Consider the following 27,298-nt stretch of genomic DNA (forward strand, 5'->3'; position numbering starts at 1 on the left):
CGAGCTCATCAAGCAAGCTGATAATGGAAAACTCGAGGAAGTTAAAACTCCCAATGAACTTCAGAATAAGAAGAAGGTCACCTTCGTATTCCTAGAAGAACAAGAAGACGGATCCTTTAAGGTGAAGGTGTCAAAGCTAATGGCCAGCAAACTGAGGAAGGTCCCGAGGTTGAGAACATCCTCAAGAAAATTAAAAACGGTGAAATTCAGCTTCCAGGACAAACTAAGATATCTAACTCTATCTTTAGTTCAACCACAGCGGCTCCTATTACGGAAACAACGGACTACGTTGCGGAATCCTCCCACCATCCATCAAGTTACTCAACCTTCGTCAGCACCAACAACCACGGCTCTACCGGCCACACCATCCCCGCCACCCACACCACTCAGGCGCCCGTCTACCAGTCTTCCATCCAGTCTTCTCGAAACACAGCACAAACACAGACTCACTTCCCGTCTACCGTGACCGTGTCAAGCACTGAACGATACAACACGAAATCCAGTACACCAGCCTTTGACTTCTCATCCAGCAGAAACAGTATCAGCCAAACACCAAGAATCACATACCCTAGCTCAACGCTATCGCCCATCATCAACACCACTCCATACCGTTCCTCTGAGAAAGATCTAGTTGTGATTGGCTCGAGTACGCTTGCTCCTACTATAAGCGAGAGCACGGTGAACGTGCCAAGGCAGGCGCCCCCATCGGGCAACCCTGGTCTCGTGGACATTCTGAAAGAGAATGGCCTGTTCGCGACGGCGAAGTACTTGCGCCAGTCAGGTCTGGACTCGATCCTGAACGAGACAGGTCCGTACACCATCTTCGTCCCAACTGACAAGGCGTTTAGAACGCTGCTCGTACAGCTCGGCGGCCCCGACAAGGCTGAGGAAAAGTTCCGTGACAACCCTAGGCTGCTCAGTGGTGTGAGTAGATATTGCTTATCTTGTATGTGACTTGCTTGACAGGTAATGAAGAAGCGTGCAATTTTATTGTTGGTCACGCGACTTCTCACCGCTCTATCTGTAGGCGTAATTATAGTCAAGTGAGGCGTGTTATGAGAATTTCAACATTATGATTATACTTATTTGATTTAAGACTAGTACGTAGACTTTAAACAATAAAAACCCCGAAAAGCCTAATAACCAACATTGCTTTGAAGTAAGATGCAAAAACACTCAACTACAATGATCGTATCACATTAATATATTAGGGTTATCACTTATAAATTTCACCAATTCTCAGTTACTCCTGCACCACGTGATCCCCGGAGCCTTCGACATCGCCTCTCTGCAGGACGAGATGACGGGGGTCTCTCTCGCCGGCACGCAGCTCCGCGTCAACCAGTATGATATGCACGACGTCGAGTGGAACGAAGTCCGCGTCACCACCATCAACGGTGCCCGAGTGCTTGATGATAAAAAGGATATACATATACCACAGGTAAATCTTGGCTAGTCTAATAGAAAGTGTTCAAAGTGCAAGTGCAAGACGCCTGAAAATAGTCTGAACAGTACAGTACAGTTGCTCGAGAACATTGACAGGCGTTGTGTTTATAGACAAGCTTTTGCAATCCATTCAGTGTTTTTATTTTAGGAATACGAATCAGTCTGGCGCAATAAGAATTAGTGCAGAATATTAACCATAGCGACTATAGCCTCCATTTCCGTCGAACATGGAGAAAATTTTAGTACTTAAAATTTAAAAATTTATTGTTCTTAACTAATCAATATTCCTCAAAATAATGTGACTCCTCTTGTATCATCAGGGCATAGCACATGCAGTAGACCGCGTGATGTTCCCGCTGCCAGTCGGAGACTTGGTACAAACACTGCAGGCTGACAGGGACAGGAGGTTCACCACCTTCCTCAAGGCGATCCAGGCTAGCGGCTTCGAAGATACGCTGACAGGTCAGTGTAATATTCCTATTACTCTACAAATTTATTGTATATATTCGCAAACAGTATATTTCTCTATATTGTTAACTATTTTTTAATCTTACCATGAGTGTCTCTACATTCCCTTTACATTAGGGACATTTAAGAACTACTTTTATCTGAATAACGTTTGTGATTCAACAAAAAAGCTGCCTCACTTGTGGTACATTAGGTAGCCCACATAGCACGTTCGCACAATCCCTAGTAAAACTTAACATTTAACCCACACTCTATAATTCCAGAAAGCAAAACCTACACGGTATTCGCACCTACGGACGCCGCGTTCGCCCGCATGTCGCCGGCCGAGCTGTCCCGGCTGGGCGAGGCGGGCGGGCGCGCGCGCCTTCGTGGCGCGACACGTGTTGCCCGGCACGCTCTACAGTGCGGGCATGCGGTACTACCAGCTCAGGAACTCCATGGAGGACGCTAAACCCTTAACGCTGCAGAAGAATGCTGGTGAGTGGTTGTGTTGATGAGAATTGTTGCTTGAATTGGTCTGTTAAAGTGAATTTGTTTTTTTTTATAAAAATAACGAATATTTAGTTTAGCCACTATTGAGAAATATTTCTAAGTATTTGATGATACCATTATCGTTAATACTAATAATACTATTTTTGGGCAGAAGTAACCAACCGAATTGAAAGCTTTCCTTTCCTACACTTGTTTAGTTTACTTAAGGAATAAGTTATACAAAAATGTTGGCATTGTATGATACCATAATTTCATAACTTTTCAGGTCGCATCAAAGTGAACAACGCGCAAGTGATTACGCACAACATCCCCGCGACGAACGGCGTGATCCACGCAGTGGACGCGATACTGTAGGCTGCGCAGGCGCACCCCCCACCAATTAGCTTCAATGAAGCTTAGAGCCGCCCCGCGTCAGTCGACCGCCGACCGCGCTACAGCACGCAGGCAGCGTCAAATTAAATAATGTAATATTAAGACTGTAAATAACGTTAGACTAAGGTATAATTTATATATGCGTGTTAGATTCTTGTAAATAAAGATTTTAAATATATCTTTTATGTATTTTTATATATGACTTAAGTTTCTTTGAGGTCAATTACTAGATATTTTTGTTAGCGTATCGCATTGAATTACATTCTAATAGTCTAGTACTCAATTACGGACAAAGCAGTTTGGCGGTGTCGTTGAACATTAAAAACACTAGTATTGGCCCAAAAAAATATTTACTGAAAAATATTCCCAACCATACAAAAATCAAACGAACGAATCTCAAATTAAAATACTATATTAATGTAATATCACACACATACATACGCTAAAAATAAGTACACTTCGCAGGCCATTGGAGCTAGGCGAATGAAATAAGTGTTCAAGAAATCCAATAAATAATTTTGATGACAGGAAAATATGGCGACAGTCTCATTAGCGAGAATAGACTTAACAATACAATTATGAGTTAAAAAAAACATAAATTTAAAGTCAAAGTTTCCCAAAAAACAATCCATTATTTTTTATAACTGATCTATCTCTCTAGTTAGACCAAGTGTAAGTTTGACTGATTTCCTAATACTTTCCCAAAATCTTACATCTTTTCTGAATGCTCTTATTTCGCATGTATGTCAATTTCATCCGCACTTTCCTCAGCCAAGTGACAATGTTACAATCGTTACTTCCGATCGAATCACTCAATTGCTTGGGAATGACAATCTTTTTCAAACAGCCATGTGACTTTAACTTGCCATTACCATACATTTGAGGTATCGATCACCATTAACGCTAGTACATTGCCACTTCATTCGGACAGATCTCACTGGTAATTGAACTTTGCTAACATCATTTTTAACTTCGCAATCTCATCCTCTTTCGCCGCTAGCTCCTCTTTCAAAGATTTTATAGTTTCATCTTATTTTCAGTCAAGTTATTAAGTGCTTCCAACAGTTGGGCAGTGTCGAGTCTCTTGGCTGGTCGTCGTTGGACTAGTTTGCCTATGATATGAGCTATTTTAGGGGTAGTTGGCAGTCAAGTGAGCTGGAATCTGACCTTTGCGAAGGTCGGAGATAGTCTTCACACGCTCCATGTCGGTGCTGAGGGCTCCACGAGTTCTAAGAGTATGATGCCCAGGCTATACATGTCGCTCTGGAATGAGAAATGTTATTGGTGTTATTATTCCATTTAAATCATTTATACTATAACCGTTAAAATTCATACTGTGTCTAATATTGATTTTATCATTACATTTACTAATAGGATTTTAGTAATTACTTTAAACAAGAACTTGTAAGGCTTACAGATTTGTGACTATTAGGCATACCAAACTGGAGTTCCAGAAAAATATAATACGTACCTTGGGATTACACTGTCCATCCAACTGTTCTGGTGCAGCGTACAAATGGGTTCCCAAAGCTAGACCACTGTGCGACTGTTGCAGAGGACACGCCAGCCCGAAGTCCCCTAGCTGGACTGACAGGCCCCCTTCGTTCTGTGCCACGAACACATTACTGGGCTTGATATCATGGTGTATGATCCTCTCGAGTGTATGTAATGCAGCCCCTTCACCAACTGTGTGAATAAGTCTATGAGGACGTCGATATGAGTCCAAGCGACAGGATACGGCAGATCTGGAGAGTCTAAGTTTGCAGAGTCCGCAGAGTCACTGTGGTGGAGAGTCATATCCTCAGAGCCTTTTCTGGACATGGTCATGTGCTGGTTCCTGTCATCAAGCCACTGCTTCAACGTCTGCTGGCAGTAAGTCATCTGTATGTATAAGGTCGCCCATTTCAAGTTCACTCGGGAACAGTTCTCGAACTCGCTTCAGCTAATAGATTGCAGACTGCATTCTCATCCTGCTGTGTGGGCGTGTCGTCCTCAGAATCTGATTCGTCTAAATCCTCTTTAGAACTCGCGAAGCTGTTTGAGTTCCTGAACGATATCACGAAGTCAGACATGCTCTTGTGTTTCGTCAGTTCTTTGGAATTGTGAGTTTTGAACGACGTCAGTATATTCGGCTGAGCTGACGATATAAGATTCGAGTTGAGAGAGTATTCTCGCTGTCTGTGTCCATTTTGTACTTGCGTTTCTTTTTCACTGTAGACTCAATCATAGGTTCAAGCCAGGCGGCTTTGTAGTTAACTATATTAGGATGGTTGAGGCTTGCGATAGTTTTGACTTCTGCCAAATGTGTCATGATCGAGTTAACATCTGAGGACTTGATGAACACTTTCTTAACAGCATATTCGACGCCGTCTAATCTGTGCCTAGCTTTGAAGACGCTACCAAAACCGCCGCCAGCTATGAAAAACAGCTCTTCGAATTCACGATGGTATCGGGACCACTCGAGGCCTGATGGTTGGACAATGGGCCAAGTGGCTGGAGAGTTATTGGTATTTCGGAACCACTGGCGACTGCTACAAGTTGGTACAAAGCCCTCTGGTACTGACTCCTCATGGCTTCGAACTCTCCATCGCGTAGGAGTCGTCGATGAGGTTCATTGCTGTGCAGCTTCTCGCAGATGGTGTTGTAGAGCTGGTTGGCCCTGAGGTTGTCTTTCTCGAGGAGCGAACATAGTTGCTTGACGAGGGACTGCACGAGCAGGCTGATGGGGGTCGTGGTGGTGGAGTTGATGAGGTCGATCTGCTGGATGCTCTGGTGGAACACGGAGTCATGGTGACTGGTGCGGTTTATACCTGGAAATACAGAAACAATCTAGTAAATATTTGTTCTCTAATAACATTCAATAGTTTTTTGTGGGATTCTTAGAATTACTGCATAATCTGTAGTATTCTTAATCTTGTATCTATGGATAGTCTATAAAATAATTAAATCTTATCATTAAATCTTAAATATAAACATAAACTAAACCCTATGAATTTTTAAATAACTTAAGACTTGATTTGATTTCAAACCTAAATTGCGTGTTGTCAGCGATTAACCAATAAAATAGAACCACATCTTTTTCTAGGTATTCGCAAGTACAATGACTAATCCTAAACGTCCTTGATAAACTGCAACCGTATTGATAAGAACCATGTAGGTACTGCGTAAAGAAACAACCACGATATTAACCATATGTTTTATATCAGTACTGTTAATACAGGCAGCGAAAACAAACAATGTAATTAATGAAGTACGTCACAAAAATCAATGTTATCGGAATTACAAAATGGATGGCCGATATCTATCAAGGTAGCGGCAGCATGTGGGCTCGTATTCATACTATAGATACGTATACATCGCAATACCGAATGTATTGATTTTATGGCTACAATGCTCTTGTTATACACGTAGAACATGCAATATGACTATTCACAACGTATCTTTCTTTTTACGGTATTTTTAAAGGCTGTTAGGTTAAGTTTCTTCTCCATAAGAGTGACACTTTGGAACCGCGCAACAAGAGCCATCACCTTAACGTTTTGAAAGTGCCTGGAAAACGGCCTACTTGAAATAAAACCAATAAAACCTTTTGATTTTTGATTTCCTCTGATTTGGAATTCAATTTAGAGAGATCATTACCAATTGACATTTTCAACAGTGCAAATGGCGCAGCGAGACAAAGATACTGATTCATCCAACCGTGTATCTATTATACCATGTAGAGTAGTGTACGATGTTTACTTTATACTGCGACAGACCAGGTAAGAGTGTAAAATATTTAAAAAATATTACTGTTACATATTAAATTGAATAACAAAAAACTAAATCTGACTGATAAAAGCATTATGTAAATAAATGTAAACTTTACAAATCCCATACATTACATGCGCCTTCTTAACTATCTAACATAGAGATATGGAATATAGATCTGAGCGATACAGAAATTTATGTAAATAAATAAAAAAACTTTACTAATCTTATTCATTCAATCTCTCAGATACATCTTCGTTACTAAATAAAAATAAACAAGGATTCGAATTTTCCAGAATTCATTTGCGTATATTTAATCCTTACTGAGTGCATTTCAATAGGGAAGGGCCCCACCGAAGCGTGGCACACCGTCCCACCAATCAGATACAAATAAAAGTAAACCTTACTCTATTACGATAAGGTTTATTTTTTATTGTACGCTGCAACATGCAACAATATCCCTGTGGATCGTTACAAAACGTGAACCCGACGTTTAAAGGTCGCAGAATATTCTGGAATATGTTTCGCGGTCACGGGGTGTGGTCGCCACTAGCTGTACTAGAAACATAATTGAATGAAAACCGCAAAAGATAGGAAGATGTTTTACTTCAAACTCATGGCTTCATTAATATACTTAGTGACAAGTGATCATTATGTTAATTTTTTAATTTTAAAATGTGACAATGACCTTTGGAGTTTTGTTGACTCGGTTGGATTTTGAACTATATTAAAAAGCACTGAGGAGTTGAACCCGCGTCGCATATGCACAATTAACACTAACTAATCAGAATTAAAACAAGCATTTATGGATTGAAAACGAAATACACGTCACGTAGTATTAATCAGTGAAAATTATTTAATATTCTTTACGTATGCAAGTCAGTGTATAAACTAGTATTTATCTTCAGAGCCTACAAAAGGCTCCCCTTCTTTTGGAGATTAATAAAACTGGGGGGTTGGGGGTGGCGTAATTTACCTCACTAAAGCCGGGTAGGCTTTTGATCATCATCACAACAAAGTAAGGGTTTCTGTTAAATGCCAAGAAACCCACTGCTCAACACTCGATAAAAGCACTTCTTCAGCTGACTACAGTTCTTCCATGAAAATAGATACCTACAGCAGCAATGGACTAGGGCCCCAATTCCGCTATTTACAATAAAACATAAATAATAAATAAATAAATAAATGCGGACAACATCACATACATTGTTCTGAACCCAAAGTAAGTTGCTAAAGCACTTGTGTTATGGAATTCAGATACAACGAAGGTACCACAAACACCCAGACCCGAGACAATGTAGAAATGTGATTTTTTTTACATTGACCCGACCGGGGATCGAACCCGGGACCTCAGAGCTAGCTACACCTTGAAACCGGTGCGTACGCCACTCGACCACGAAAGTCGTCAAAATTATTGAAAATGCAATAACGGGAGGAACACTCACAATCAATACATTTCCAATTATTGTGTTGGCAAAATGCTTAGGAGAATACGAATTGCGTCAAATTTGATCCAATGTCCACTTATTTATCAGCCCTGGTCTCTCATGAGCCTCGATACCAACAAAATCAATCGACCTGTTCTACTGCTTTGTCTAAGGTTGTTGAATAAGTTGCAGAGTCCCTAACAACCTCTCAAAGTTAACAGTACCTAGCCATATTCCTGTTTATTGTCATATTTGTGTGTCATGGCGTTTAGTGGGATCTAATATACTAAAGAATCGAGATGGCGCGCTGCCAAGGTTTAACTACTATTATAACTATTATAACTGGTAAGAATTAACACAATTATTATAGAACGGAACACTGAAATCTAATTTAAGCTTGTATTGTCTTTGGCTTTTGGGATTATAGATCTTTTGTAGCGATTTTTCTAAACTCTTATTCAATGCAAAGCGTGGTCATACATATTGTACTTAGAAAACTTGACCAAGATATCCTCTTAACGTGGTTAATAGGAGCTAACATAGAAAATTATATTAGGAGTTAGTCAAGGTATTTTTTTAAAGCAAGTAAGGAAGATAATTTGTATTCCTATCAAATTCTTTGTTACACTATTTAGAAAACAAAACGTCTGACAGGAAAAAATGGCTTAAAAATGTACAAAAATGAAACAACTAATGATACACATAATATTTATTGTAAGTTTCGAAAACATACATTGCCTTTGAAGGCTGGGTATACATTTATAATAATTACGAAATGGGTGCAAGAAAGCGACCCCGAGTAAAACTACCTTTTACGTCCCATACCACTGACCAGTGGTCAAGCCTTTTCAAATCCTCACCCAGTGCGCCAGCCACTGCCCTTTAATATAAATTGCTTTAGCTTCGGAAATACAGTAAAGTACGCGGTTTAGAACAACGTCACTCTTTAAAAGGCGGTGGTTGACATACTATACCATAACCTTATCACTTGCTAACACAGAGTATTTTTTTTCTACAACATTTATAATGCTTAAAGAAGTAATCACGTTTATTAATGAATTAATTTTGATGAATATGATGAACATTTAATACCTATTCTAATGTTTATTTTTTCATATATGATTAGGCCTACACATTGTATATGCTTAAGAAACAAGTATTACAATAGATTTGACACTTGTAAGTCTACTTTAAGATGAGTATATTGTATATTTTTTAAGAATAAATTAATCATACTTTTCATGTTTGTAGATTCACAGGAAATATACAGTAATAATGCCAGACAATAGGACAAAAATAGTTATAAAATCAAATCTACATAAATCCTCAATTTTGTCACAAATGTTATACTTATAAAAATAAAGAACATTTAGATATGAGCAGGGCTATGCCTTGAAATAGATTGAAAAGAGCATTGTGAACTGCTACCATCTTTTTTAGGAGTTACAAAATTTAATTATAAGATATTATGACACCGATAATTTTGAATGCATGTCTTAATATATGTTGCGTAACAATAAGAGCAACACCTGCAATCTCGGGCAAAAACAGACTTTAATCTCTTATACCTGTAAACGGAGCCAAAGTGAATGATATGAGCTCTTTTAGCAAAACTTATCACATGCAAGACTTTGCCCAGTTTCGCATCAGTCACAACAATCCTCCTTAAAGAGACTGCAGGAAAGGTGTAGTACCTTAGTCTGACTCTACTGCATCTCGCAACTTCAGCATATACGCCTTCATTCTTTGAGGCCTTTCCTTATAAGCCAATGCTTTTGCTTTTGCCGGTACTGTGGCAAACTTCAAACGAAGAGCCATGCCCACCACGTGAGGGCACATGTAATTCTTGAAAAATTTTGGGCAGTTGCACTTGCCATACTGCCAATGCGATTTAATCACCGGCATAACTACGTGCCAGTTGCTCATGTACTGGTTCTTGAATTCTTTTAAATTTGTCGGTGGATAAGTAAACCTCTTACAAGAGTTTCTGTCGCCTACCGGTACTTGGTAGTAGAGGTAGCGATCATTTTGCCTCACCATCACCAATTCCTTCGGGTGTCTAGACCAACAGAACGAGTTTGCCCAAAGCGCAAGATCAATAGTGGTTTCCGTAACAAATACAAAATTCTTATCTCGTGAATATCTCGTCGACCACTCGTTAACAAGTTTTGATGATGTTAACAGGAAGTTAACTAAATTTTGATCATCGTTTATTACTTTTTTCGCCCGTAATTCTCTAATATATTGATTAAAGGTTGAATTTGTCGGAGGAGTGCCGGGCACAGCACCCAAATACCAATTCCGATTCTTCAATATCCATTCCTCATTCAAGTAGTCAATGAAGTCAGTATATTCTTGGTATTTCTTCATGAAAAAGTACATGCCGGCATTGAATGCTCCTTTTCTGGTTATTGTATGTAGCATTTCTAAATCCGCGAACATCTCTTTTTGAGTTGGTTTATCCACAACCAATTTGGCATGAGATTTTATAACTTTTCTAGCAAAGCCCCAGCAGATGCGAATCTTGCCACTAGTGAACGTCTCTTGGAATGCTCTTTGAATACTATCGGATGCATCGTTAACCAAGAATTTAGGATTAAACCTTTTCCTGAAGTAATATGGAATTTTTTGTCTTAGACATCCGAAAATCAATTTGTAATCTTCTTTCGTCTCATATTCATTCGAAGTGACGAATAGGCAAATAGGATGAAATTGTTTGTCCCTATCTGAGGTGCCAACAACAACGACAGGGAAACCCTGCCATGTTAATCTATAATGAGCGCTCGCGTGTATAATATTCGCTGAAGCAGCAAAATTCAACAAATACTTTGTCGATAATACCATTCGGAAAAACAGTGGCAGCCCGAGTGGATTCAATTCATAGTCAATCACGAAGGGTTCGTGGTTATCGTCTGGAATCCTCGAATATCTTATGAGAAACATTCTCAAATCCTCCGGGTCGAAGCACTGGCGTTTAATTTTCTTCTTATTTATGTAGGATATGTAATCAACCACTTCATCCTCAGAGGGCGTCACGATGTTCTCCATCTCCGAAAGGGCTGAAACGATCACACTTGGTTCCAGCATGTCCATCTTCAAACATTTTTTTATTTCTTTTAACACGCGCTTATCGAAATCTTCGGAGACCTTTCGGTTTTTATGGTCATGCTGCGTTTCAGTTCTGTACATGGACACGAGCGTGGTTTCGTACTCGACCAGTACATACCTCTTACAGGGACAGTTTCCCTGGGTGCATTTAAAGTACATTTTGTCATCTTCCCAATCATACGTATGGTCTTCGTCCCACGTATCTTCTTTACGTATATTATCCAGGGCTAGTTCGAGGGTGTCGTATCTGCTCAGGAGTACCCAGTTGTACCGAGGGAACTTAGCTGGTATTTGCAGCTCTTGAGCGTGGCTGTAGTAATGATACACCGTTGGGGGCTCACAGTCACTATTGGAATCTGAACTTTCTACTTGTTCCTCTAATATTTGCGCCATTTTCACTCGTTTTTTTGATACAATATGCTCATTAATTTTACTTCGAGATTTAACACAGCAACTATGCAAGCGAGATTGCAATGGACGACTAACACGCAAAATTGCACTAGGGATGATTGGCATTTATCGATACTACGTTAAATTGATGAGGACAAACTTCGATATACAAAAAAAAGGAACTCGGCTTGAGGAATGAGCTTTTACTTTTAAACATAATATTAATATATTTCGCCTATTTGCTAGTCGGTTATTCGTTAAAAAAAAACCAATGACAATGCAATGACACCCTCCGTGCTGGTAACAAAATATTTAAAAATGAAAATAAAACTTTCATGTAGTCTGTTTTGTGTAAATTTTCCCTAAAATTCCATCATGTCTAATGTCACCTGAGGTTTAGGAATATAAAATTCGACACTGATATACATTAAAACTAGGCTCAGCTCATAAAATAAGTAACAAGTCGCGCAGTAGCATAGATGATCCTTATATCTATTCAGAATAATTTCTGACAGTATTTGCGAATGTTAGATATTTAATTGTAACAATTATTTCTAAGGTCCAAACATAAATAATGTGACGAAATAAATATGAACGAGCATGGATTAGGTAGATGAACAGTCGCAATGTCGAACTAACGACGGCTGCCAGGCACAATAAAAATAAGAACCGCAATAAAATACATCAAAAATACTACTTCACCTTATTTACCTACAAATTACTTAAATTACAGAACACACATCTAAATATGATTAAATTTATTTTTTATCGATATCGACACGCGTCGGCATCTCCCATCCCTAAACAGGAACCCTCGGATTTAACGCATGCGCAAAGGACCCGCGTCCGGGGGCGAGCTTCAATCAGCTCTATTGATCCCGACGGCGCAGATGCACTGTAGCTAGCTATCAACAGTGCTCTATAGTATGTAGGTGTACAGGTAATTTGTCCATCTCGAATATTCTCGAATAAGTGCAGTTGCCACGTAACCAGAATATTGATTACCCCGCTCGTGAGAGCAAGAGGTGGATATATACCTACCTTCCTCGGTCACGTTTACGTGGTATTATTCTATAATTTACAAGTGGTGTTTCATAATCACTACATAAAGTATTATCACATATCGTGAATTTCATGGGTACTTTATAGTTGTTATGCTGAAAGATGAACTTAATGGCTATTTAATGCGATTTAAAATTATATCGTCATTTGAACTTGCGTAGGTTATTGACGGTACTTCAGATGGAATTAGGTATAAAAAAATAAATATCAATGTTTACATATGAAGGACTTTCATATGACGTTAATTAAATAGAGCATTGTTAAAATAGGTACATATTAGGTGCTTGTACAGCAATTATCTTAAAACCGCAATATTGTTGTTCAAACCAACAAATGACTCTGGACCGCATTATATTTACCAATTAAGCTTATTATTTAGCTAAGTAGTACTAAGTACCCTATTGCATGCCTATGTAGGTAAATTGTGCAGAGCTGTAAGCTTATATTATGACCTTTTAATGTAACCACAATTTGTGCAATAAAGATTTATCATTATTATTTCCTTTATGCCATTTAAATACATTTTTAAATATACATATAAAAAAACAACATATATATAAAAAATAGTATCCAACCGGCAACGGGAACAGGGCCCAAGCTGCCGGTGGTCAGGGCTCCAGAGAGAGGAACCTCCTCACGATGCGCGCCTTGTCTAGAAGTACCGCTTTCTAAATCAAACCGTTGACCCAGACGACCAACGAGAGCCTCCGAAAATGTTGATCGAGGCTCTTGGCTCTTGGCCATTGGCACTTACGACTATCGGGACAATGATTGCCGAGTTCACCTCCCACAATTCGACAACCTCGTGAGCTAAATCAAAATATTTCAATTGTTTTTCTTTTTCTGCTTTCACGAGGTTCTCGTCATGGGTGATGGTGACATCAACAATCATTGTCCGACGCTTTGATCGATCGATCACCACAATATCAGGCTTATTGGCAGCAATAGTCCTGTCAGTGATTATTATTATTAATTGAAATGCACTCTAATTAAAAAATACACGCAACTGTACCTTCCCTATGCAACGTACGGCAATATGTCGGTCTATTTTGCGCCGTAAGATTGTATGCGCTTGGTACTTCGATAAACAATTCGCAAATTAAAAAAAACAACACAGTTGAATGAACCGGTTGACATTATACGGTATCTTCTAAACAAGATTATCCTACTACTATTATAAAGACGAAAGTTTGTAAGTATTTATGTATGGATGTTTCTTACTCTTTCACGTAAAAACTACTGAATGGATTTCAATGAAACTTTACCACAATATAGCTTATACATCGAAATAACACATAGGCTACAATTTTTGAGGTTTCTAATGTGAGGTCGTAAAAAAACTCATTTTTTGCGCTTACATCGCAAACGCTGACTGAATCCTACAAGATAGATCAAAACAATGTACTACAGTATTGTACAACTTAAAAAGGTCTACAAAAAAGTCCGTGATGGTATATGTTTATCTCTTAGTTGTCCTCAATGGACTCCTAAACCACTTAACCGATTTTAATAAAATTCGCACAACATGTGCAGTTCGATCCAACTTGAGAGATAGGATAGGTTAAATCTCAAGTTATAGTCGCAATTTCTTCTAACCACGCGGACGAAGTCGCGGGCAACAGCTAGTAGTATAATAATATGATGAATCACAAGAATAAAAATACTTGTATAGGGTACACGTACAGACTGATGCAATATCCTTTAAACTTCGCCTAACCATTCGCGAGATTAGGAATTCGTCATCGTAACGAATTTTAATTCGTAAATGCATCCCAAACACGATCTTTCAGACTGTTTTAGGGCTAGAAACTAGAGATCAATTAGATAATTAGACTTTTCAAGGCTATCCTTTCTATTACTTATGGAAAATGGAAGGTTATTCACGAAGCATCGGCAAACCAAGGTTAACGGTGTTGGGTCGATTTGTCGAAGCTTTTAAACGAAAAGCTGTGGTTGTAAAAGCACTGTTAGTTATTTTTTCGCAATAGTGGCGCTTTGAGTGCGCCATATTTAACGTAAAAAAGCAAAAAACGATTAACAATGCATCTTTCACTGAAAATCTGAAAGTTGTTATCACTAATCCTATAATCGAAAAGTTTTTCTCAATATATTATGTGCATCCTGCACTGCAAATCCGAAAATTGCTATCTTCTAATTTTATAAAACAATTTGCTTCTCCATAACTATGTTTTAATTAGTTGCCATTAAGTTGGAAACTTGACTCTGGACATTTACAAGCATTTTACTTCACTACAAAGTTTTTACATACTTAGTTGGGAGGACCATAAACAAGTGGTGGCACTGGTAAATATACACCGTGATTTTTTAGTTGTCTTACAAAAGCAGCCCAGTTCATGTATCCAATGACTAGAACACGTTCATGATAAAAAAATAGGTATTTATGAGATTTGAATAAATTTAAATGCAATTTTTTATTCAATATTATAATGCAATTCGTAGTTTTTTAGAAACACAATGGTAAGGGGCGCGGGCGGCGGCAATTTTATCATTTTTAAGAGTATATTTCAGATTTCTCTCGTTTAATTTTCTTCGTACTTATTATCTTAGTTGATGATAAAAAAATAATAATCGCGCCTAGGGGTATTTTACGTCGGATACATGAACTGGGCTGCTTTTGTAAGACGACTGAAAAATCACCATGTATAATGACAAATATGATAAAAAAAAACAGTTTTAAGAGAATTTGACTGGCTTGTTGGTCTAGTGGTGACCTGACTGCAATACCAGTCATGGGTTTGATTCCCACATAGGCCAAATGTTTGTGTGATGAACATAAGTTGTGGTTAAGAAATATTTTTATTAAATATATGTCTATCAGTTGTCTAGTACTCATAGCACAAGCTTTGCTTATTTTGAGACTAGATGGCGCCATCTAGTGTGATAGTTGTGGAATAAAACTTATTATCTAACTTATTATTTATCTATATAACTTTTTGAACAATGATTATAATAGTTACAAATATTAAGTTTTGTAACGCCCTGCCCAACCGTCGTTTCTATGTTAACATAGCGCGTACGCGGGAATTCTTTCCTTCCTCCCGCTCCCGTCCCGCTCCCGCCCCGCGCAGGACGACGCGCGATGTCGCTCGCCGCTCGCGTGATCGACAGTTCGCTCCCGCCAACCGCCGCAGCGCGCACGAAATCGTTGCGCTCGCGACCGTTACTAGTTATTAAGAATATTTACTGTGTATGAACATTGTGTGCCTGAATAGACTATTTTTAACTCTAATCTTGGTTTTACTTCAATTTGCGGAACCCAGAACTCAAACGAATGTTATAAGTGGCGCCCAACGTGGGGCCGCGAACCAGTTTAAACCAGTTTGTGCTTGTCGACCGGTAACGATTTTTCGGTGTTAAGTTCCTGTGTTCCTGTTCTCTGGTACCTACGTTAAGAGTGAAGATGCCTCCACGTAAAGTACGAACTGACCCAGGTGACCTTGACGCGCAGGCCAGCTCGGATGAAGAACCTGGAAGATCTTCGTCAGTGCTCATGTCTGGGGACCAGCTGACTTCATTTCTGACCGCCTTCGCGAACACTCAGGCGGAAGCAAATCGGCAGCTCGTCGAATCCCTCATGGCATCGCACGCGGCGCGTGGTTATACCGCGACGCCCTCACCGACACCGTCGTCGTCAACTAGTAAATCAGGCAACATGTCCAAGTGTACGGCACGTTTTGATGGTCAAAACGAGACCCTGAAATGGTAGAAGCCTTCATTGACTCCGTCGAAATGTTATAAGGAGTGTGCATTGGTTACCGATGACCTTGCGCTTCGTGGTCTCCCGATGCTGCTACACGGCGAGGCTGCAGTATGGTGGAGAGGGATCCGGACGGAGGTGTCCTCGTGGTCCGAAGCCGTCAAACGACTACGTAGTATGTACGGTACTCCGTGTCCTGCTCATAAGCTGTATCGAAAGATATTCGCAAACGAACAAAATGAAGAACTCGCGGACTCCTTCATTGTACGTTTACGAGGTATGATCACTAAGTTACCTTACGTATTACCCGAAGAAGCTAAGTTAGATATTATATACGGATTATTACATAAACGTATTCGAAAGCGATTACCCCGGGACACGGTTAACACTATTGAGTCGCTAATCGACAAAGCCCGAGATATAGAAGAATCTATCACGGAACATTCCAACGCAAGTACTTCCTCGCAGTCGGCGCCAACGGAGACGACGCAGCCGCCCGCGCGCTGCGCGCAGGCCGGCCCGCGGCCGCCGCGCGCTGCTGCTCCGTGCATCAATTCGGCGGGAAACGGTGCAATGACCCCGACGCTCAGTGGTGCGTTAGCGCAGCAGTCGATCTCGCGTTCGCAGGTTCGATCCGTACGTAATATGTGCAACGAATTGCAAAGTGCCGATAATAATAATACCGCGAGTGTATCAAAGTTGTTTTGTGTGTATTGTAAAGGTCGAGGTCATACGCGTGAATCGTGTCCAAAGAAAGACTCTAAAGTATCGTCTAGTAATAATAAATCTAGCCTTATTTGTTATGGTTGTGGTGAAAAAGGGTTGTTCGAGCAAAACTGTCCTACTTGTAAAAGTAATGTATCGAGTTTGAGTTGTAATGTTATTAATTCAAATGAACCACAACTTCAACATAATGTATTTTATTCACTTACCACGGCAGAAGACTGTATTAATGTAAATACAAGCACGAATAGTATCATTATGCAAGACCGACCTATATTAAATATTGAGATATTAGGTTATAGTGGTTCAGCGCTTATAGATACTGCCGCCGGCGTAGTATCGCGGGTTCAACCCTATATAGACTACTTCTACGTTTAGGTGTCAAATTTAAGTCTCAGATGATGTCGATTAGACTTGCGGATGGTAGTATTCGTACGAATATCGTATTGTTAGCATGTGTTAATGTAAGTTGTATGTCTCTGTGTATTCCCATTGAGTTTGTGGTTTTTCCCGATGCCTCAAATAACGAAACGCTATTAGGGATAGATTACATTACAAAGTCTAAGTTGGTGTTGAATTTTTCCTCTATGACATGGTATACAGCTGATCGGCCTCAGGTCATTCACCCCCTACTGACGGAGAGTTCTCGCGAGGCGGTGGTGGAGTGTGCTTCTCTCAGCCTACTGAGGGGAGATGAGGGCACTCTGTTGACTGAGGAGGAGCGTGGTGGCTTGGAGAATTTACTTGGTGAGTATTCCGATATTTTTGATAAAAACGGGGAACCGACGCCATTTGCCGAACATCATATTGATACGGGCGATCATCCTCCTATTGCCGTGCCACCGTACCGTGTTACGCCAGCGAAGAAGGAGTTAATTCGCATGGAACTAGATAAAATGTTAGAAGATGGAATTATTGAAGAGTGCGAGTCTGCATGGTCTGCACCGATTGTTTTGGTGCCTAAGTCCAATGGTGGGTACAGGTTTTGTGTTGATTATAGACGCCTCAACGCTGTTACGAAAACAGATGCGTATCCTATGCCGCGTATTGAAGAGTTGCTCCAGTCTACTAAGAAAGGTTGCGTGATGAGTTCCTGTGACCTTCGGAGTGGCTATTGGCAATGCAGAGTAAAGGATCAGGATAAAACCGCGTTTGTCACGCCGTTTGGTACGTATCGGTTCTTACGAATGCCTTTTGGTCTGAAGAACGCGCCGGCTACGTTCCAGAGGCTTATAGATCGCTTCCGTTCAGGATCATCACTCAAAGATGTCATCGTACTGACGTACCTTGATGATATATTGGTGATATCTGACTCATATGCTCGTCATTTGCTAGATCTCCGTGCGGTATTTGACCGTCTCCGCTTATTTAAGCTCCGTGCGAATCGGGACAAGTGTGTCTTCGCCAGAGAGAAGGTTAAGTACCTCGGTCACGTGATCTCACCTGAAGGTATATCCCCGGATGAGGAGAAGGTGCTTGCTGTGGTAGGTATGAAAGAGCCTATTTGCCTTCAACAGCTGCGCACCTTCCTCCAGACGTGTTCGTGGTTTCGTAAGTTCATACCAGACTTCGCGAAAGTGGCCGAACCACTTACTCGATTAACTAAGAAGTCTCAGGCGTGGGTATGGAGTACGGAGCAAGGTAAAGCTTTTGAAACTCTTAAGAAACTTCTGACCACAGCACCCATTCTTGTACAAGCGGACTATACGAAACCATTCGTATTGCGGACTGACGCTAGTAATTACGCACTAGGCGCAGCCTTACTCCAGGGGGAGTCACCAAATCAAGAACATCCAATTGAATATGCCAGCCGTCTGCTCACTCCAGCCGAGCAGAATTATTCCACCACGGAGAGGGAGGCTCTCGCAGTGGTGTGGGCAGTGGAACGTTTCCGAGGTTACATCGATGGTCACCAGATCAACGTGATGACAGATCACCAGCCCCTAAAATGGCTTTTTACCCTCAAGTCTCCAAGTGGCAGATTAGTACGTTGGGCCCTGAAGTTGCAATCGTTCGACCTGCGTATCGAGTATACCCCAGGTAAGGTTAACGTTCTTGCCGATACGCTCAGCCGCCCCGTGACAGACGATGGTCCTGCAACCGAATCGGCTGTCTGTCCTGTTGTTGTTGACGTACCGCGCTGGAATGCATCTTCCACCCGTGATGCGCAGTTAGCTGATCCGGAAGTTGCGAAGATCATCCATGACCTCGAAGGTAATGATGAACTTAACATAAATCGTTGGTCTGAGAGAGGCTATCTCCTGAATCAAGGTGTCCTGTATCGGTATGTCCCTGATACTGATTCCGAGGAGCCTCAACTCGTCGTACCGGAGAGCCTGCGGAATCAAGTCATGTTCGAATGCCATGACTCGCCTACCGCCGCTCATGGTGGGATTGATAGAACAATACATCGTATCTCGCAAAGATTCTATTTTCCTGGTATGAGATGTTTTGTAACCAAGTACTTGAAGACTTGCATCGAGTGTCAACGCTACAAGCCATCAACTCTCAAACCAGCCGGCTTGCTTCAAACTCCTGTCCCGTCTCAAAGGTTTGAAACTATCGCAGTTGATCTTTTTGGTCCGTTGCCTAAAGGACTCCAAGGTGAGAGATGGATCCTCATCGTGGAGGACACCACTAGCAAGTGGGTGGAAGTCTTCGCTCTCATCGAAGCTACAGCAGAGACGTGTGCTAAAACTTTGGTCAATGAGGTATTTATGAGACCGAATCTCATAAATACCTCATTGACCAAAGTCCTTCCTAGGCGGATGATTTCTGATAACGGAGTGCAATTCGTTGCAGACGTTATGCAAAAAGCGATGTATGTTCTAGGTGTGAAACAAAGCCTGGTGCCCTTATATCACCCACAGGCGAATCCAGTCGAGCGAAAGAACAGGGACCTAAAGGCTCAGCTCGCCATCTTAGTGGAAGGTCGCCATCAGACTTGGTTTTCTTTTAATAGTTCAGTGACTACATCCACGGATCGTACCCCAGCTTACTTGACGTTCGGTCGTGAGCTGCGGTCACCTTAACTGCTCAGGCAGATCTCCGAGTAGTGGTGGAATCGGAGAATTTTGTTCCCCAAATTACGCCTTATCTGCTGAAACTCGCAGATACCGTCTCGACGGCCAAAGAGACTCTGGAACGGCAGCAAGATGTCCGTAAGTCATATGCCGATAAGTGTCGGTCGTCAGCTCATGATTATCAGGAAGGAGACTTAGTCCTAATGCGAACCCATACTCTCAGTAACGCATCAAAAGGTGTCACCTCGAAATTTAATCCGAAACGGGATGGACCGTACGTCGTCTCTAAAAAGGTGAGTCCTACTACATTCCTCCTAGCTCATGATAAGACAGGAGAAATCATCGGCAAGTATCACGTATCAGATTTGCGTCCTTACCATGCTAGGGAGGGTGAATGTCCTGAGCCGATTATCCCTAAACGTAATAGAGGTCGCCCTCGAAAGGTGACCTAACCGCAGCGCTTTTCTTGTATTTGACCACTCGGAGTACCTTCCGCTGGTCAAAAGGGGGAGAGTGTAACGCCCTGCCCAACCGTCGTTTCTATGTTAACATAGCGCGTACGCGGGAATTCTTTCCTTCCTCCCGCTCCCGTCCCGCTCCCGCCCCGCGCAGGACGACGCGCGATGTCGCTCGCCGCTCGCGTGATCGACAGTTCGCTCCCGCCAACCGCCGCAGCGCGCACGAAATCGTTGCGCTCGCGACCGTTACTAGTTATTAAGAATATTTACTGTGTATGAACATTGTGTGCCTGAATAGACTATTTTTAACTCTAATCTTGGTTTTACTTCAATTTGCGGAACCCAGAACTCAAACGAATGTTATAGTTTTAATTAATACTGATGATATATCACATTATTTAATAATTATAATGGTATTTAGAACCTATATCAGAGCACAATTATTATTAAAATATCAATTAAAAAACTGGATATAGAAAGTCTTAAGAGACTGTATGCACAGTGTTATGTCAGTCACTTTATATATTTAAATAAAGGTAAACAAAATGTACCTTTATTTAATGGTCACCATGCCACTTAATGCAGCATGCCATAATATATGTTAAGTTTCAACATGGAATACTTATTTGTATAATCCATGAATGTTTTTTGTGTCTCTGTACATGATTTCTAAGTATGCTTATTCCTGCAATAGGTGTTCAAAGTAAGTATGGATGACACAACCATACCAATAATTAAATTAACAGTGGCAGGCCTCTTACGAAAAAGATTTTCAGTGAAGTTAATTTATCAAATGGCTACATATGGGACTATACCCAATATTTTTTTTTAATTACTTATAAGTGGGTTAAAACATCATTTAAACAATCTTAGTCTTAATATCTATTTGATATATTGTATGTTTAGGAAGATTTGTTAGGCCATATAAAGATTGCATCATTATTTTGAAAAATAGTATTATTAAATTAAGTAAGTATATGTGAAATAAGATAGATGATAAGAAAATTTTCCAATATTGTTGACATATCAAAACTTCAAATGTTATGTCTATACTGTACATGTTAACTGAATGTTTAAAAGTTTGAAGATATAAATAGTAAGTAGGATAATGATATAACTGGTCGCTGACAGGGATTGACGTGAAGACAACTAATGAATTTTAAATACGTGGTTCAATGGTATCAGATACAATGTGATGTTCAAGGCTATAAGATCTTGTATCACATGCTGAAAATAAAGTAAATAAACACGTAACTAGGTCATTAACTAGGTTATTTAGTACATATTCCTTACCCAAATCGAAAGCCTTGATCGTCGCTAAAGCCTGCCATTTATCCTGCTGTTTGTCTTCCATGGTGATAGTTTTTTGTGATCACAAACCAAAATATTGCAGCCAAGACTTAATTTCTACAAAGTCCCAAAAGACCATTTTATTCAAGCCAAAGTCATTCCTTATCCGAGATTACACACAACATTTAAACTAACTAAATCAACATTTTACGTAAATATTTAGAATCACAAACACTCCAATTAATTTCACACACACACGATTTTACTTTTTTGGAACTAAAACTTTTTCTATAGACAACATACAAGACGTCAGACACTTAAATGACACTGACAAAGTCATTGGTAGTGTTACGCAAAGAGTACACTTCGAAATAAAATGAAAAAGTTTTTGAATTTTTAATTAATTTACGGAGTTAAATAATACGATAAATAACTTCATTCAGCTGAATATAACATTAAAATATGTCTCAAACTTTTTAGCCAAACAGAAGTTGGTGACAATTAAATTAGTTAAGTTATATTTTAATAAATTACTGTATGTGAATAATATAAATAAAAAAACGACGTGTAATTAGTCATAGTGATATATTTTTACGCGTAGATTTTTCTTTTACAAAAAAACAGTGAACATTTGAAGAGAAGACAGTTATATCACAGATCACTGGTAACACTCACACAAGTTAAGGTTTTTGACAGAAAAACAAACCAAATAAAGTCCATGCATGTGCGACTCTTTTATTTGTAAAAGATATTGATCAATATGAATTTACTACCAAAAAGCCACAAAGAATTTAGCGAGAAGGATTATTGGAATAAATTCTTCAAGAAACGTGGGAACCAAGCCTTCGAATGGTAGGTTATAATTTAAAATTGTAGTTTGCAAAACAAATGTGTTTTGCGCTTTAATTTTTCGATTTTACTGCTTCAAAAAGGTTAATGCATTGTGGAATATAAATTTTACAGGTATGGAGAATATTTAGAACTGTGCGGACAGCTGCATAAGTACATAAAACCGAGAGATGTCATATTAATACCGGGTTGCGGTAACTCGGGACTGAGTGCCGACCTATACGATGTCGGCTATGAACACATCACTAACATTGATGTTTCAGAAGTAGTTATCAAGCAAATGAAAGCCATAAATTCTCATAGAACAGGAATGAAGTTTCTCTGTATGGACGCTTTGAACACAACATTTTCCGACGATGAATTTAATGTAGTTCTCGACAAGGGTACATTAGATGCTCTAATGCCGGATGACTCCGAGGAAACGGTAAAGTCCATAGACAAATACTTTCACGAGATCAAAAGAGTTTTGAAGCTTGGAGGTCGGTTTGTGTGTATAACTTTGCTACAAAGCCATATACTTAGCAAGTTGTTGGAAACTTTTTGCGATAACTCGTGGATGTTCCGCGTGGTGAGATGTCACGAGGCTGAGGAGAAGAATGCGGAGAATGCTGACGGTCCAACTCTGCCAGTGTTTGTTGTTGTCGCCACCAAGTTCAGAGCAATGCCACAACAGGTAAGTTACATTGATACAAGTTGTATGGTATAATTAACTTTTTAAACTGTCTTCAAATGTTTGATATTACTGTCCATAATCCTCAGTCCTACTGGGCATGGAAAATCTTTTGCATAGAAATATCATTAACTTGCCAACTGACTACAGAGTTCTATTAGGTTCAATTAATTGATACTTCCAGTCTTTAGAAAATCATTGTTAATTTTACTGCACTCATAGTAAAAAAAAAAACTATGTATATTTTCAGATTCTTGAAGTATGTATGGCTGGAGACAAGATGATAAGGCTACAGACAGCAGATGAGGTGAAGAGCTATGTCAAGTCTGCCCAAGATACCGCATTTGTCACCAATGGACTTGCCAAGACCAGTCTCGATGAAGATGAAGTAAGTACTTATCCCTGAATCAAATTGTTATTATTCTTTCATACATTGTGTTTAGACTAATCACAGCAATATTTTCTGTGTGAATTAAGTTATTGTTATAAGTTTTCCAAAAATGCTTTTTGGAAGTTGTGTACATTTATAGTGAAAAGTTATTCCTTATTATTTCTTTTACCATCTAAACCAAAATGGTTAATATGCTTTTTGAACTTCTCAAAAATTATTTTAAAATTTGGCTATTTGCAAATATTTGTAATTTAAAAATAACATACTTCATCTCAGGTATCCTTGGATCTAATGCAACCGGGCGATGACAACCCACGGTACACATTATATGTGGTTGACCAGAAGCGGTCACAGGCTATCAACAAATATGCAGTATTCATTGTCCCGCAAGGCAGGTCAGTTATAGAAATAGATACTGGTCTTAATTTATATTCATTCTTAGTGCTAAAATAAATACAAATAATACCTTCACAATGTTCAAATCCCAGCCTGAACAGTCTGAACCTGAGACTACTGGCTAAATGCGCCATTCAGTTTTTCTTAATAAGCCAACCAAGAGTTTAAATTGGTTTATTCAATCATGACTCGTCTTGTGGCGCTTATCTGCTATCTGAGTGCTTCATCAGTAATTAGGAAAATGTTCAACAGGAAAAGTAAATGAGTGAATAGTAAATTATCTTGAGTTCTTCTACATTTCATCTCACCAAATAATACGGTAAAAAAAAAATAGTTCCACTTTATCCAAAGAAAAGCTATATTTCATCTTACCAAAGGATAAAAGTCGGAAAAAGCAAATGGAATCTCCATATTAGATATACCTAGTGGTATTTTCAATAATAAATTACGGAAAAAAATCTAACTTAGGCAAATGGACCATGATCCCGAAGATTAATTTGATTATTTTAAAACTGTTAACTCTCGCATAATCAGATAACACTATTAAAAATATTTTCTACCTCGGTATGTGTTTACCTCAGTAACATGTTCTCGGCGTGAATATAAAACTGTAAAAACATAGGTAGTGCAATATAGTAGTGTCAAAAAATAGCGGCAATGCGTAAACAGCGCCCACGTAGCAACATTTATCGAGAAAGAGGATCTTTATATACATACAGGTTAATTGTTTGTCCGTGAATATGGATTTTTAAAAGTAATTTCACATTTTAATCTTCGTCGGATGACATACGTACCGACCGACCGTTGGATCGTAAGTTCAAAATCCTGCCTATCCTACTCATTTTGCAAGTGGCGTAGGTTCAAATCCCGCTACACTAACATTTTGATACAATTGAAATATTAAAGTTTACCATAAAATTTGACTTAAGTCATCATCATTGACCTAGCCTTTTCCCAACTATGTTGGGTCGGCTTCCAGTCTAACCGGTTTCAGCTGAGTACCAGTGTTTTACGAGGAGCGACTGCCTATCTGACTTCCTCAACCCCAGTTATCTGGGCAACACGATAGATACCCCTTGGTTAGACTGGTTGTCAGACTTTTCAAGCTTCTGACTACCTGTAACGACTGTCAAAGATGTAGGATTAACAGCCGGGACCCACAATTTAATGTGCCTTCCGGAACACAGAGGAACTCGTTATGACAAAGATGGTCACCCATCTACGGACCAACCGCGTCAAGCGTAGCTTAACCTGTGATCGATTCACTTCTGCGGTTATAGCTTAGCCACGAGCTCCTCCTCCTAAAATTAGACTTAATTGTATTAAATAAATACTCGAGGAAGAAAATACGGTTAGTAAGTTACGGCTAGCTCTATGATTTTCAATTTTGTTTATATTGTACTAACAGCAATCGATCAAAAAGTGCTCGAAAATAAAATAAGATTTCCTGTCGTATTTTGTTTAATCCGATCTTTGAAGTTTGTTCTTAAAATGAAAGTCTTAACCTTGTACATATTTACTCAAAGGAAACTGTTCTTTTAATATTCGTTGAGCGAATCCAGGGGCTTAAACTAGTATGAAGCAGCATTTATGAAGGTGCGCCTGGACGCACGTATCCACTTCTCAATATTGGAGTCACTGGACGAACGAGCGTGAAAATAGTGCATTCATAAAACCGATATAGAAATATTTTCAAGTCAGTCTGAAAGTTTCTGTGTTTAAAATTATAGTTGCACTTCAAAAGGATATTGACAGCTGAATTTAATTGGGTAGGTATAAAATGCCTTATTTATATTTTCACTGTGACTCTATTTAAATAAATGTGGGTTTAACAAAATTTACTTTACTTTAATCAGTTTTTTTTTTATTTTCATGTAAGTTTTTAGAAGAGTAACTTGTATAACTTCGAAATGAAGTTTTTATAAGAATAAAAAAAATTTAAGGTAAGGAAAAATATTTATAAACTAAGTCTAAGTTTATTTAGCTATTTGAGCTTAAAGACTAACATTGATAATAATTATTATTTTCTGTTAAGGTGAGCATAAACTGTGATATATTTCACACGACGATATCGCTCACACGACACCTCTCTTCTCTCTCTTAGCAAATCTAATCAATTTATTAAACCTAGGTATTTAGCTCAGATCGGTGTTGAACCGTCCTTCAAATAAATCTGGAAGGATTTATGACATGTCGTAACGAGCAGTAACGACAGATATATTTCATATTCGCGCTCCGGAATCTATTTGTGGGTGTGTATGAGTGATGGCAACACCGTGTCATTATTTTTGCACTTGCAAGTATTATTATTAAAATATGTTATGAGAACTGTGATTTGCAGTTTAATTTGGTTTTCTCGACAATATTGAGCTCTCTACTCTCTAGATAAATTTAAGTTAAAAATAATTTTTAGTTTTTATCGAGCTTGGAAAGAATGTGGTTCTACATGCTTGATTTCAGTCGCTGCAAGTTATACAGTATTACCCCCTAAGTTGCAAAAATTATGTACCCCGCCCGACGCAAAAAAGTATAAGTCTAGCGTGTCTGTCTGTCTGCGGCATCATGGGTCCCGAACGGATCCAACGTTTTCAATTTAGTTATTCTGTATTGAAGTTGAGTGTTTCTAAGACATGTTTGATAAAAATCAGACGAGCCATTTAAAAGTTGTGAAATTTTTAACAGTCCTTTTTTCAATGACCTTCATGTAATTTAATAGCGTGACATCAGTGTATAAATTTCAAGAAGTGAGTCGACACAAGTTCTTTCTAACGTATTTTTTTTAGTGTTCAGATCAGGGACCGGCCGGATACTCATTGAAAGGGTTTTTTGAAGGGGTTTTTTTAAGCGCTTCAAGAAAAAACCCTTTGACATATGTTACACCTTCGAACGGATTACTGGAACCCTGTTCTGAACAGGTTACCCTTTCACTACCCTGTAACACTGTAACAGGGTAACCCACTCCAACCTAAGACAGTGTAATATGCACTCTTTATCATAGACATTAGTTTGAAAATAGTATAACCACGAGCGCACGTGACATCTTACCGCCCAGCGGCGACATTGTTGCATTTACCGAGCGACTTGTAAACATGGAATAAAAATCATTGTGGATATGATCTTTACAGTTTAATTTTGCTTGTCGCACATTTCAAACGATGTGATATATATTTTTTCGTGTCTATACTAATTGTAGACCAGGGTCGATAATTTTTAAAACCAAATAAAATAATAGTAGGATGAAACCCATTAGAAAAGGAGGGGAATA

The 27,298-nt window shown here is 39.3% G+C and overlaps 2 protein-coding genes and 2 pseudogenes across 2 annotated transcripts; 2 read left to right on the forward strand and 2 right to left on the reverse strand.

The window, feature by feature from the left end:
- Positions 1-4: 4 nt before the first annotated feature.
- LOC113506452 lies at positions 5-3,363 on the forward strand (annotated as a pseudogene).
- Positions 3,364-3,703: 340 nt separating this feature from the next.
- Positions 3,704-22,055, reverse strand: LOC113506451 (annotated as a pseudogene).
- LOC113506450 lies at positions 8,650-13,032 on the reverse strand. The gene has a single exon (XM_026889301.1). The coding sequence runs from the start codon at positions 11,577-11,579 to the stop codon at positions 9,651-9,653; it is 1,929 nt and encodes a 642-aa protein (XP_026745102.1). The 5' UTR covers positions 11,580-13,032; the 3' UTR covers positions 8,650-9,650.
- A 285-nt stretch (positions 22,056-22,340) lies between the features above and the next one.
- On the forward strand, positions 22,341-24,339 carry LOC113506453 (methyltransferase-like protein 13). Its single transcript, XM_026889302.1, has 4 exons — positions 22,341-22,579; positions 22,691-23,249; positions 23,497-23,634; positions 23,914-24,339. The coding sequence occupies exons 1-4, from the start codon at positions 22,488-22,490 to the stop codon at positions 24,088-24,090; spliced, it is 966 nt and encodes a 321-aa protein (XP_026745103.1). The 5' UTR covers positions 22,341-22,487; the 3' UTR covers positions 24,091-24,339.
- Positions 24,340-27,298: the final 2,959 nt, after the last annotated feature.

This window comes from Trichoplusia ni, assembly GCF_003590095.1.
Source record: "Trichoplusia ni isolate ovarian cell line Hi5 chromosome 15 unlocalized genomic scaffold, tn1 tig00003396_group14, whole genome shotgun sequence".
Taxonomy (NCBI): Eukaryota; Metazoa; Arthropoda; class Insecta; order Lepidoptera; family Noctuidae; genus Trichoplusia; species Trichoplusia ni.

Coding starts and splice junctions, on each gene's coding strand:
- LOC113506450 (XM_026889301.1), bottom strand. CDS start 11,579: ATGCCAATCATCCCTAGTGCAATTTTGCGTGTTAGTCGTCCATTGCAA.
- LOC113506453 (XM_026889302.1), top strand. CDS start 22,488: ATGAATTTACTACCAAAAAGCCACAAAGAATTTAGCGAGAAGGATTAT. Junction 22,580..22,690: donor GGGAACCAAGCCTTCGAATG/GTAGGTTATAAT, acceptor TAAATTTTACAG/GTATGGAGAATATTTAGAAC. Junction 23,250..23,496: donor TCAGAGCAATGCCACAACAG/GTAAGTTACATT, acceptor GTATATTTTCAG/ATTCTTGAAGTATGTATGGC.